Here is a 13,079-nt window from a genome sequence, read left to right as displayed (position 1 = left end):
TTGCTTTAGAAAGCTGGCCACGTCATTACCTCACCAGTCTACTTCCACTTCTCCCATCACTACCTTTGCCCCAGGGCAGCTGCTGTCTCCTTACCTCCATGCCTCCTGCCTCAGAACCTCCACCACTTCCTCCTCACACATCCCACACCAACTATTGTCTCCCTCAGCTCACCGAGACTGAATTAATACACCTGACTGAACCCATCTGACTCTGTCTAGAACCTCATGGTTGGGATTTCATAGGCTCCCACTACTGGCAGAGTTTATTTGCTCAGGTCTCCTGGTGCACCTCACCTACAGTGGGTTTGCGCCTTGCAGGATGGAAAGCACAGGGCCAGAGAAAGCACGAATTTTTTCCAGTCATTACATCTACAGTTTCATGAGCTGCGAGTCACAGTAGCTAGGATAAGGGGGTTAACTTAGATAAGTCTAACATATGACTTACACTCCTACCCACTTTTGGATCAAAATTAAGAAGAGTCACTAACATTATTCTTCTTCAGGAAAGAAAAAAAAATGAAGCAGTTAGCTGTCTTACCATAATCCTATCACTGTCAATAATGGTGTTCAAGCGGTGTGCAATGGTCAGCACTGTGCAGTGAGCAAAGGTTTCACGGATCGTCTTTTGAATTAACTCATCTGTTCTGAAACACAGCAAGAGCAATGAAGACAACAATAAGATGTTTGCATTGATAACTGAATAGCAGGCAGGTTTTATGATTTCATCAAACATGACTGGATAGAAGGAAATATGTTTATAAAGTTATTACAGTGCTTCTTCCTCTTGTTATACCAGATGACTTGGAGACATATCTTGAAACATACTCCAAAATCTACCCTTCAGTACCTGATGAGGAAAGAGTTCCTTCTTGTAAGCAGAGCAATAGGCTTCATTTCAGGAGACTAATTTCCCAGACTTTGTGGTGGCCAGTGAGCCAGGGGTACAAGGGACAAAGAGAGTCTGGCTGGTGAAACAGTCCCTTTTATCAGGGATCCTCCCCAGGTTAGGGTGAACAGAAAAGGCTTCCCCCAGCATTCATTGTTCTGGTATGTCAATGTACCCCAGTTCTATGTTCCTGGTTGGCCATTGGCCGCCCCACCCCCTTGCTACCTTGTATGTTTCATGTCCTAGAAAGTTCTGCACTCCAGGTTCCCCCCATTGGCCTGTGCCCCTCACCACTCCCCCAGAGCTTCCCCACTGGCTCCCATTCCCTAGTCCTGCCTGTGTACCGCCCCCATGACCTCAGATCATTGGTCCCTGGTGCTTGCCCCACTCCTGTACTTAAACCTGAGTTCTTCATTGTTCTTAGTCTTTGACTCTTGATCCCTTCCTTCACGGTGTGGAAGCAATAAACTGCTGCCGTGGAATTCAGTGCAGAGACCCTTCCTGCCCCTCTTTGCCGTCGACCCCTATCACTGAAGCTGTCCGTGCGCGTGTGTGTGCACACGTGTGTGAGTGTGTGTGGCTGATCCTGCTCAGCGGCTGCGCTTTGGAGATGCTTTTGGAAGATCGCAGCACCTCGCGCTCTGGCACAGAAGCCAGAGAGAGCATGGGTTAGTGATAAGACTTTGATTACAGAAAAGGGAAAATTCTGCAGATTCAGATAGTCCTACTGATTTCTACAACAAAAAAATCATTGTGACTGTCTTTCAAGATTTAGTTCATGCAAGCAATGAAGTAAAGTTGGTGAAAGTAAATATCCTTCATTGCAAATCATCTGAAGAACAAACACAAGACAGCACAGAACTAAGGTTCTTGATTTCAAATGCAAAAGATGATTAATTAAAGGAGATGGTTGGTAAACTAAAATAGTACTGGAATAGCTCAAGAACTTGAATACTGAAAAAACCCAAAACTTGGCATACTCTGTAAACAATCAAAAGCATTAACTGGAATGCATAACCCAAGGAAAGAGACAGAAGATTTCAAGTTAAGAGTGAGCCTGCTGTAAGAAAAGGACAGCAGAAGGAAACAGAAGAATTGTAAAGAATGAAAACTAAGCTAGAGCACGGACACTGAAGTACAGGGCTGAAGTGAAAACTGTCACAAATAAAGCTGAGAACTGTGAAAAGGAAATATAATTATACTGAAAGGTAGTAAAGCCACTAGAATGTTCTTTACCCATATAAACAAGCGTTAAGGCAAAAGATGGGAAATATTCATAGAACTGGAGCTTATTGGAGTAACTAACTGTACAAGAGAAGCATTGACACCACCTAACTTAGAGGACACCAGTCAGGCTTATATGTGGAGACCTCTACAGTCCTCTCTTTAGTCAGTGAAAGGGGAGAGGAATGGCTGGAAGGTGAATCTGAGAACCTGGATTAGGCAGCCATCCAGTGATGAATGCCCTCTAGAGGCACCTGACAGCCCACATTGCACAGGTAGCCTTGGCTCCCATCCTGGGCACAAAGACAGACCTTGTGAATACTCATACATGGCCCACCAGCCCTCAAAAAAAAAAAAAAAAAGACAAATGGCAACAATGAAGAAAAAGCAACAGAACCCAAAATTCTCATCCAAGATACAAGGATGAGACAAAGAATTCAAAATATACTGGGATTAGTTGAACCGAGGAAGTTCCAGCCTAGAAGTCAAGCACTTGAAGGCATGAGCCTCATTTCTAGGGTTTCTATTAAAACATGAATTTGTTCTTTATATATGTGATGACTGGAGTATAACAAAATTCTGCAGATTAGGTTAAAAAAATACAAAGGAGGTATCTGAATAAACTAGAATATTTAGGCAGACACGTTGGCTGCAATCAGTTGCTTGCAAAGCCTTAATTCTTCAAACTTTTACAAGTAATGGGAAAATAAAATATATAAAAGATTTATAAAACACATCTTCCTCTGATTAAGTAGTATTTTTTTAGACAGAAGTAGTACTCCACACTGAATCTGTCTGCACATGATAAATATTTGGTATCACTTCATGAATTACGCGAAGAGAATTGTTCTGATGCCACCATGTCAGAAGGCACCAGCAATAAAAGGGGACAGACAACTTTGGAAGAACAGGATGACTTAGAGGAATGAAGTAACCAGTAAGTTTCCACAGTAGAAAGTACCAGCTCATGCTCTGAAGGATGAACATAGCTTCTGTTACAAGCTAAGTTGAGCAATCAGCACGACAAAGGAGAAGACAGATCCTTGCTGATGACAGGAAGAATCATCAGAGAGAAGGAAGACACAAAGAGTTAAGTAAGAATTCCACGCATTCTAACTGTTACCTTCATCTGGGGACAGAAACATTTAAGTTCTGTCATGAGCTTAAGAGAATTGGGTTCTGGACCACAGTCTGAGAGGCTTGGTCCTTCTGCTCCTACTTCCTAAAAGAAGCTCAAGAACAAGGTGGGAAGCAGGTGTTCCTCAACTCCTTTTGAACAAAGGCCAGTATGCAATCAGGGAAAGAGACAGGAGGAGAAGTCAGGACAGGGCCAGGCTCCTTAGTTCTGTTATCTCCTTAAGAAAAGGAAGTTTTTCATCATGTTCCACATCACAGCAATACCAGTCCTTTCACCCCAGTGTTAATGAATGTGTATTTTTTTGCTCTCTTCTCAGCAACGCCTCAACAACCTGACTACTCTTACCTCCAAAGGGAAAAAAAATCAGGGACATCTGTGGAAACACTCACTATGAAAGAGCCTTATGGAGACAGAAGGATGTGTTCTCTGTAATGGTTGAAATAGCAAAATAGAAACAGAATATTCAGTACTGAATACTCCCTAGAACTGTGTAAAGAAAGCCTTTTTCTTTCCTTACAGTCAAGCTCAAGGTGAAGTTTCCTGCAGAGCTACTACAGAACATGAGAATCACAGCTTACTCAGAAACTTTGAGAACAACTTTACGAAGGGCTCAAAATTATTTGTAACTCAGGTTATTCCTACTGCTTTCTGAGAATGCCTCAGCCCTGAACATCCCTGTCCTCTGCATTCATTTATTGTATCTTCTTTTATTACATGTATTCTTTGTAGCACTATCGCTTCCTACATTTACAAGAAAAAAACCTCTCATTCTTAAGAGATACAATCAAACTATTATCTTAAACAGGTATTTCTTGAACACAAGCTTATCACTAACAAGAAACTGCTGTCCATATTGTGGGTGTGACAAATGTTCTAAAATGAGACGACAGAGTAATCAGGAACAGACTTAATCTCCATCTTCAAATATCACAGTACACAATCTCATGCAGACATGCCTGCTGACTGACACTTGGCTAGATTGTCTCCAAGGTTCGTGGTAGATCTTGGAGCATAGTTTTTGGGACAGCAGGCAGAAGCACCATCAGCAACCTCCAGGAGAATCCTGGGAAGAAGGTAGCGAAAGCAAGAAAATATAGAAAGATCAAGAAAAGCATCTGTATACAGAATTATGTGCTGACAGAGTGTAGAGACTGTACCACATACCAGTTAGAGCTAGGAAAGTACCAACAGAAGCATCATTTCTGTCCCTTTTTCAGGGCATAAATGGATTCTTAGTGGTGTCTACCCACACTGAGCAAGTGTCTAGGCAAGTGCCAAGTGATTTCATCACCCACTTCAGTACATCAAACCCCATCATCTTTCAGGCACATTAAAAACCAAAGATGCAACCCAAATACCAAAACCAGGGCTGCTGGAAGACAAAAGATCAATCCTAATCTGATTATATAAAAATGGGAACCACTCCCTACTGCAAGGTACAATACAATAAGAAAGCACAAAATGGTGGTATAGCTGTCCCACAGGCACCACAGGTTGAGATCTAACACCAAGTTTCCCAGCAACCCAAGATCTGGTGTGACCTGAATTAGCTGACTGTGCAAAAAGAAAACTATCTAAAGAGGAAGAATAAATATGATCTGAATGAGAAGCAACCAAGCTGCTGAAAGGAAAACTGGGTAAGTCATTATCTTCTGTCTAATGTCCTCCTGGGATTGTCCTGAAATATCTCACACTACACAATTACTGAGAGGCTTAGATAACTTCTCCAAAAGAAAAAGAGTTACAGATAGCAGTCAGATGTAATAAAAGGTTAAACCTTACAAGGTTAAGATGGCTAATGAACTGAACTATGTGCAACAGCTGTTTTCACCAGATTCAATGAACAACCAATGTAAAAATGTGGCAGTGGTTTGCTCCCCGAAAGTTTTGTCCTCTGTAAGCAAAAATACAAGTTAACACACAATACTGTAGTCAGTGAGCAGAAAGCCTAGTAAACTAAAACAAAGTCAGTATTTTTAAAAAGTCTCAGTTACTAATGATTTTGCTTCAGTATATCACCAAAGCAACTACATGAAGATTTTCAGCTCTTCTGCTCCAGGTTTCACATAACTTTCCAGAACATTTCAAGTGCTTTAAAACCAGACTATTCTTCAGGGTGAGAATGGACCAAGAAGATAAAATCAAATTAAATGTCTGTCAGCCATCACACGAATCATGCAGGTAGTCTGACTTAGGGCAACCTTCTTTATGGCAAGCTCCTCCTCCCCCCCCCACAAAAGCACTCACACCCCCGCCGCATGCAGAGCAGGTGGCAGCTTTGAGGAGCAAGAGGGGAAATAAGGGTACATATGGGAGCCAGTACATATGAGAAGGAGGGAGGAGGATGAACTTCAAATTCCTTCCCTTCACTTCCAGTAGCAGATAAAAGGTGAGCTGAAGAAACGTGGTGGGGAGTCCCCTCAGCCCTGGGGAAGGTACAGTGCCCATCTCTCACCCTGCATCCATTGCCTCACGTCACCTCACCCTTCCTTCTCTTCCTGCCACCCCTAAACCCTGCCTTCTCACACCTGCTTCCAGGTGGAACTGCAGAAGGGACGTGGTGGCAGCAGCAGTTGGGGCTGCTGAGGGAGAGAGATCAAGAGCCAGAATAACAAACAAAAAAAGGAAAAGTATCTCCAGAGCCGGCGGCAGCTCGCCATGGTCTCCCATCTCAAGTGCTTGATATGATGTGTGCTTGCCGCCAGGTGAGAGACAAGGGTGCCAGGTATGGGGGCTGTGCATCAGAAGAGGAGGAGGTTTTCCTTACACGCCAAAAATGCCTCCATAACTGCTCAGTTAAGCAACCCACATCAGCATTTCCTGATGATCATCCTATCAGATTGCACAGCTAAAAAATACTTGGCTCTAGTTATACCAACACATTAAGGAAAAGGTAATAATGACTGTAATGCAAACTGAATTCAAAGAAGAAGTTCCAAGTTATTATTTGTATTGTTATGCCTAGAGTTGATACAAACAAACATTTACCTTATTATAATATATATTGCAGCACACATTAATCAAGATCAATTAAATGGATAGTGCAAGTTGAGAACACACATGCGAGATGCCAAAATAGGGAGGATGAGTAAGATGGTATTAAATTTCCACACCTATGATTAATCACAGTTAATCTATCAGAGCTCAGCCAAAAATAAACTAAGAGTAAAAAAGAAAAAAAAAAAAAAAAAGAAAAAAAAGAGAACCTCTGGGAAGGGAATGCACTTCTCTAAAGGTTTTAGAAATACACTGTCAGCTGAACTGTAAAGCTACCCCAGTGGCACCACTTCTCCCCCAAGAAGATGTTAGAAAAATGAGTCACGCCCAGATGACATACAAAATCCTTAATGCATCTGTTTGAGGGACTTGCTGTGTTATTGTCCTCTTTGGACTTTGAGTTCTCCCTCAAGCCATAGTTTGTTGGAACTATATATTCAGCTCAGACTAATTGATGCAGTACGTTTGCAGTATTGTTTCCAAAATATTTCCACCAGCGCTTCAAATGTTTCAAAAATTAACAGTGGGGGTACTTAGCTATTGGAACAATTTAACGAGGGTAGTCATTGAATTTTTTTTTGCTATTGAGGTTGGATGCTCTTCTAGAAGTACACTCTAGTTCAAACAGGAATGAATTCGGGAAAATTCTGCTGGCCTGAGTTATACAAGACAAAATAATGAATAAGTGAGTCCATCCTGTAGATTTAAACATCTCCAAATCTGTTTTGCAATTCCTGTGGTGTTTAGGACAGCTTACCTGCTGCCCCTACTTTACCTCTAACTTACCACACCAGCATCTGAGCCATCTGAAAGGACAGCATCTCATAACGAGAAGTATCTGGTTTTGCTTACAGCCATTTTTCACCTTTCTAGTTTTAGGGGGTTTTGGGAGCAAGATGAATTAAATCTTTTGTATTTATTTATTTCCAGCAGACATTTCTTCCAGAAGTCAACAGAACTCAACTTGTTTCATGGCTATTCTGATGTTACAGAGATGCATTTTCAAGAACATTCTTGTCTTCTAATCCATGGCTGCAGGACAAATAAACTTTGAATATTAATTTCCCTACTCTGTGGAACGCACTGAAATTAGGGATATTTTGAGCGCGTAGTTTATATCATCTGCTCCATAGCCAAAGCTCAATTGCTCCATTTTGAATACACAAGTATGATGGTATCATCAAAAACATAAAACAGCAGTAAAAACTACATGAAATATAACACATTTAAGTTCATCTCTACAGTGGAGATGAACATATTAGAAGAGAAACCAGCTCATTTTAATATGACAGATTTTGTTTTTACCTTGGGTCCACATTTGCTGTTGCTTCATCAATGATAAGAATACGGTTTTTTTTTAGAACTGCTCTGGCAAGACACACCAGCTGTCTCTGACCAACACTAAAATTAGACCCAGATTCTGCCAGCTGCGTCTCCATTTTGTTGGGTAGATCTTCCACAACCTCCTTCAGTTGCACCTGTTGACATGTCAACATATTGTAGGATGAGTAACTCTATTTTAAATCAGCTATTGTCTGTCTGATGACACAACAATAAGTATGCAAGGTTTGCCTTTTATATTCTGACACAAAATGCGTAAGTGCCAAGTTGGATTACACAGTGTGTCAGTTATTAGAATTCTAGAAACATTAAAGCATGTTGTTAAGAATCTATTAATGTTCATTAAAACCAAGATATGAATCAAAATACAACCAAGGCATCATCCCAAAGGATAATTTTTTCATAAAAGACTTATATAATAATACACATGTCTGCACACACATGCACACACACATACACAAATGCACATATGATAGTCTACCTTCTTCCATCAACAGCTATACCTTTATCAAACCCAATGAAAACATCTAAAACCTAACACACACAAGCACTGTAATGTTATTGTTACGTGGATTTTAAATACCAGATGTACATTATTAGATCTAGTAAGTCACCTCTTCCAAGGCATTCCACAGCTCTTCATCAGTGTATTCATTGAAAGGATCTAAGTTTTTCCTCATAGTTCCAGTGAATAAAACAGGCTCCTGAAATCCAGTAAAATCAGCATTCCATTATAAACACAGGTTTTATAACTCAATAGGTAATTCAGTGATAATCACAGCTAACCTATATCAACAATAGCACAGAAGTATCCAACCACAAGCTATCATTTTTGAAATGCAAAGGTGTATAATACAATTGCATGCTTAAGGGGGATGTGGCAGGGGAGGCAAGTGTTCAACTACTCTGTATGAAGACAATTTACCAAACAGGACAGGTCTGTTTGCAAATTGCTGTACACAGTTATGTCGGTACTTAAATGGACATTTACATGCCACTGTTCTGATGCCACAAGCTATATATATATACTTACATGAAATCATTGCTGTCCTCATGGTATTGTTAAGAAAAACCATCAACTAGCACTGTTAATAAGCTCACACTTCTTTTGGGAGTTCCTTTGGGGAAGTACATAAACTAGAGAGGAATCAAAGAGCTCACAATGCCTGTCTGGTTTTCCTTCTCTGTTTGGCTGTGGGCTTTTTTCATTTCATACCATGAAGGCCCTTCCATTTTACCATCAGGGCTAAGCCGGAACAGCTTTCACCATTTAAAACCTAAACACATCTAAGTTAGTCTATACTGCCACAGCACCAAAGCAAACTTACTTAGAACTGGAGCACTGCTGGGCAAAGCTCTCACTCAAAATACACCAGGGAGTCAAATCAGTACCTTCTCCCATTCAGGTACCAATGGGGGTTTACCTGTGGTCGAAGCAAGTTTTATTCTACCTCAGTTCCCAAATCACACTGAAAATGTAGTCTTTAAGAAGTGGAAAGAGGACTTTTGGTTCAGAACTCCTTAAACAATAGATCAGTACTCAGTCATGTGAGTTGCCAGACCTGAGAGTCATGCACTGACACAACTTTAGGGCTAAACTCATCTTAATACCACACATAAAGACAAAAACAAGTCAAAAGCTGTAACAGTGCTAATCATAAGTGGAGACCATTCATCATGTTGTCAGTCTTCTTTAAATTGGAGAAATTTTAGCAAGATGCATTCTTTTTTTTTTTTTTCTTTCTCCCCTAGGAAATAAAATCTAACTTACAATGGGTAACTTCATCTTACTCTGAGATTACCCTGTCATGACTTACTCCCCATCTAACCCTATTGATGCCCAGATCCAAAGGGCTGCAGCAAATCATAATAGAATTCAGACCTTAACTCTTTTATTGTCTTTTCATTTCTAAACCATCTGCGTGCTATAAAAGAATTAAAAAAGAACATGCCATAAGCAATATAAAAGAAGATAAACACTTCTTGATGTAACATGCCAATTATTTGGAAGTATCTGCTGCAATAGCAATGTCATTAAAAACCTGTTGAATGAGCAAAAGGGTTTAACACAAAACATTTCCAGGCCAAAAAGCAGTTTTCTTCAAAAACACCTAGAAAGTAATTTGTTTAACAATACACATTTTAATGCACCATTTGGCGTATTTCAAAGGTATTGTTACATTTATTTTCCTTTTCAATCCATTTTTACAGGTTGGCAAAAGAAGAGGCTGAACCTATAAAGTGTTCATAGCTATTATAAAAGTCCTAACAACAGACACGCACTGCAACAGAAGATAAGGATATTTTTTAATTACCATTTCTGACACAGATTATTATTTAAAACAGTCTGGTTTATGAGAGGAAAGTAATAAGACTAACCTGTAAATAATTGTTGTAAAAATGCTTGCAGTCAGAGAGGCAGACAACATTTGCATAGAAAAGATTTACAAACACAACCTTTACACAGCTCCATCTAAGCAAGCAATTAGAAGCCTAAGCATATTTTTATTTCTCCAGGTAGGTATTTAAACTTACACACAAGAAAACTTCAGTCTTGCCTCATCACTCTCTAGGAACGGTTCTGTTTAGCATGTTTTGTGTTGCAATTCTAATAAGCATCTCTCTCTCTGGTTTTTCAGCTGCCCACATAATTATGAAGATATTTGCTGCAAAATAACTACCTGATGTTACATTGCTATTCCTATTATTGACACTACTATTAGCACAGTACAAGACAATGCCTATCATAGAGTTTACTGTAAAAGTTTACTGATTCCAAACTCTCCTTCCTCTTCTTCTTCATACCACCACTTGATAGTTCTGCATATTTTTAGTAGAAACAGTCTTCCCTTACATAAAAAAAAAATGCTACCTGCTAGCCTTTGGACACTCAAAACTTTTGGGTCTATGATGAAAACCTTATATAAACTTGACAAAAATCACAGAGTTCCACTGGATGAGAACAGTTTTAAAACTATGTCAATAGACCAGTGTATGAAAACACCTCACATGTAGAACTGAATGCAGCAAACTTTGAGCATCTGTATCATTCAACATGTAGAAACTGTATTTGACCTGCAGTTTTCCTGTCTCAGTATCCTATTTTGTTCAACTGGGTTGAATTCTTCAAAATGTAAAAATAGCCCACAATAGCTGTGGGCAAGGCTTTCAAAAAGCTGTAGACCTTGAATGAACTGATGATCATCTGCTTTCATGAGAAAGGAACGCTGCACACAAACAAAAAATTGAATTTAAATCCATATAAAGTCCTCTTTACATACAAAAGATGACTAGTTCCAGTGAGTACTGCAATAACAAAGCCTGCAGCATGCAGAAACAAAAGACATCCTGAATTAGGCAACAATCCAATTGCTGGGGAAGTACCTATTTTTTAATTTTTTTTTTCAATAGCATACCTGTTTCTTTTCTTTGACTCGTATTCTTGGGGAAAAAGAGCCTCATTACCATTTGTATCAGATTCTCAATGTAAAGAACGTAATACACTCTGACAGCCATACCGCCCACAGACTAGCACACATTCAGATGCAACTCTAAATACAGATTCTGTAATAAAATACAGAGATCTGAGAAAAAATGCTGAACATGGCAAAAAAATTCTTCTGATTTACAGTCTACTCTTCACTCTACCTGCTAGAACAGCGCAGGTGAACAACTTTCCAAAATATGACTTCACATTTGCATCATAGGAGTTTTTCACTCTTCCTCCCTCTTCAGTGAGGAGCAAATGCCCACAGAAGAGACCAGAGCTCTCATGAAACTGTACCATGCACAGACTTTGCCTTCTAAGTTTTGAGGTTATACATAACCCTTCTCTGATTTAATGTCTCATGAAAGTAAGACTCTAAGAGAGAGAAGATCTGTGACCTACTGGACTTCTTTGAACAACCTTTTTTCTGCTCCAGCATGGGAGATGAGGCTATTTCCAACACTGTCTTAGTTGTCTTTTTTTTTTCCTGTACTGCAGCCTTTCTTGCATTCAGCTTCTAAAACTCATCAAGTTTTATTTATTATGGGCCATAATGACCTACTCTTTTGTCTGCTCCCCTGGTCTTCTCCTGTCCAACCTTCTCCAAATAATGAAAAAGCTGATAGCTCACTTCCAGGTGGCACATTTGCTCTTTCTAAATCTATCACCAGTCAGTTTGTACAGAGGTGACTAGGGAGGTGAAAGTGGTCCTTCAAAGTCCCTTACTAAGGAAGCTTCAGGCAATCCATCAGGCAGGAATTGCTGCCAAAGGATCAAGTGACTTCAGAGGACTGCTGAAGATTGGTATATACGTACCAGATTTTCTCTGCTCTTCCCCGGACTATAGGAGGACAGCATACAGCTAACACACAGATATTCCAGAGGAACAGACAGGGTACAAAACTAGGAACAGAAAATGCTCTAGTGCCCAAAATTGATTCTGTTTATCTTAAAATAATCACGACTGTACTCAAGTAAGAATAACGCCTTGCTACAGTTCCTGTGTCTACTGCCTACAGAGGTGCAGGGGGAACGTATCCCAGCAAAGCACTTTAAACACTATGGTATTATATACAAAATATCCATGGCAAACCAAGTCACTCTCTTACCTGAGGTATAATTGAAATTTTCTTCCGCAAGTCATGGAGCCCCAGCTCTGATGTCAAGTACTTATCAATCCAAATCCTTCCTTCAGGTTCCGCCAAGCGAAAGAGGGCTGCTATCAAAGAGCTTTTCCCAGCTCCGGTTCTTCCCACTATTCCAACCTACAGAGCAAGCCAAGCCTGTACAATCAAACTGTGAGCTTTCCAGGACAAATTAATATGTCGAGCAACATTTTTACAACATCACAGGATTTACAGTAGAACATGCACCAAATAAAACTTCTTTATAATTAACATTCTTTCAAGAGGAAAAATCCTCTCCTCTTAAATCAGTTTGGATTCAGGTGACATTTGTATACACGAAAATTTCTTGGATCATATTCAAAGGTGAAAGATTTCCCCTTAATGTGTGGTATCTTATTGTGTAAACAAGATAAAGTGGCTCAATGCACACAGCAATGTGATTCAAGGTTGCTAATTTTTATACTAAACCTGGTTTGCTGGGTGATGTTAGGCGAATCATTTCAGGCATGCATCTACTTCTCAACCCAAAAAAAGACTCCCATAAAACACTCTGGGAACAATGTACTCCCAATTTAAATAACTGAGACTGATTTTGGCTAGTATGGTTAAGGTGAAGTACTTTAAAGTAGCAGGATTATAAACTGTATCCATACTTCAGACATCTTCAAAAAGTATTGAAACTACAATGCCATGACAGCAAGCTGAAATTCCTTTTCAAACAAAAGAAATAGTGAATAATAAAATCAGAGAGATTCAGGCTTCTCTTTGTTCCCAAAGAAAAATCAGAAGACATAAGCAGTGTGAAAAAAAAATAAAGCTTTCAGAAAAAAGAGACTATGCAAAATATGGGATTGATAACTTTAATGACAAGGGGCTAAG

At 39.7% G+C, this 13,079-nt stretch overlaps 1 protein-coding gene across 2 annotated transcripts in view; it reads right to left on the bottom strand.

The window, feature by feature from the left end:
• ABCC4 (ATP binding cassette subfamily C member 4) overlaps nt 1-13,079 on the bottom strand; it is a 146,366-nt gene that overhangs the window by 23,197 nt on the left and 110,090 nt on the right. For both annotated transcript variants that reach the window (XM_042043721.1, XM_042043712.1), the window contains exons 26-29: nt 12,183-12,338; nt 8,201-8,290; nt 7,551-7,723; nt 539-644 (exon numbers count right to left, since the gene is read on the bottom strand). In XM_042043721.1, the coding sequence (XP_041899655.1) occupies nt 539-644; nt 7,551-7,723; nt 8,201-8,290; nt 12,183-12,338 (525 nt within the window). The remainder of the gene's footprint in view (nt 1-538; nt 645-7,550; nt 7,724-8,200; nt 8,291-12,182; nt 12,339-13,079) is intronic.

Source organism: Corvus kubaryi, unplaced genomic scaffold, assembly GCF_017639235.1.
Source record: "Corvus kubaryi isolate FWS band 111438036 unplaced genomic scaffold, C.kubaryi_AGA036_p1.0 133, whole genome shotgun sequence".
Taxonomy (NCBI): domain Eukaryota; kingdom Metazoa; phylum Chordata; class Aves; order Passeriformes; family Corvidae; genus Corvus; species Corvus kubaryi.
The sequence above is the reverse complement of the archived record's forward strand: the minus strand, read 5'-3'. Positions and strand labels throughout refer to the sequence as shown.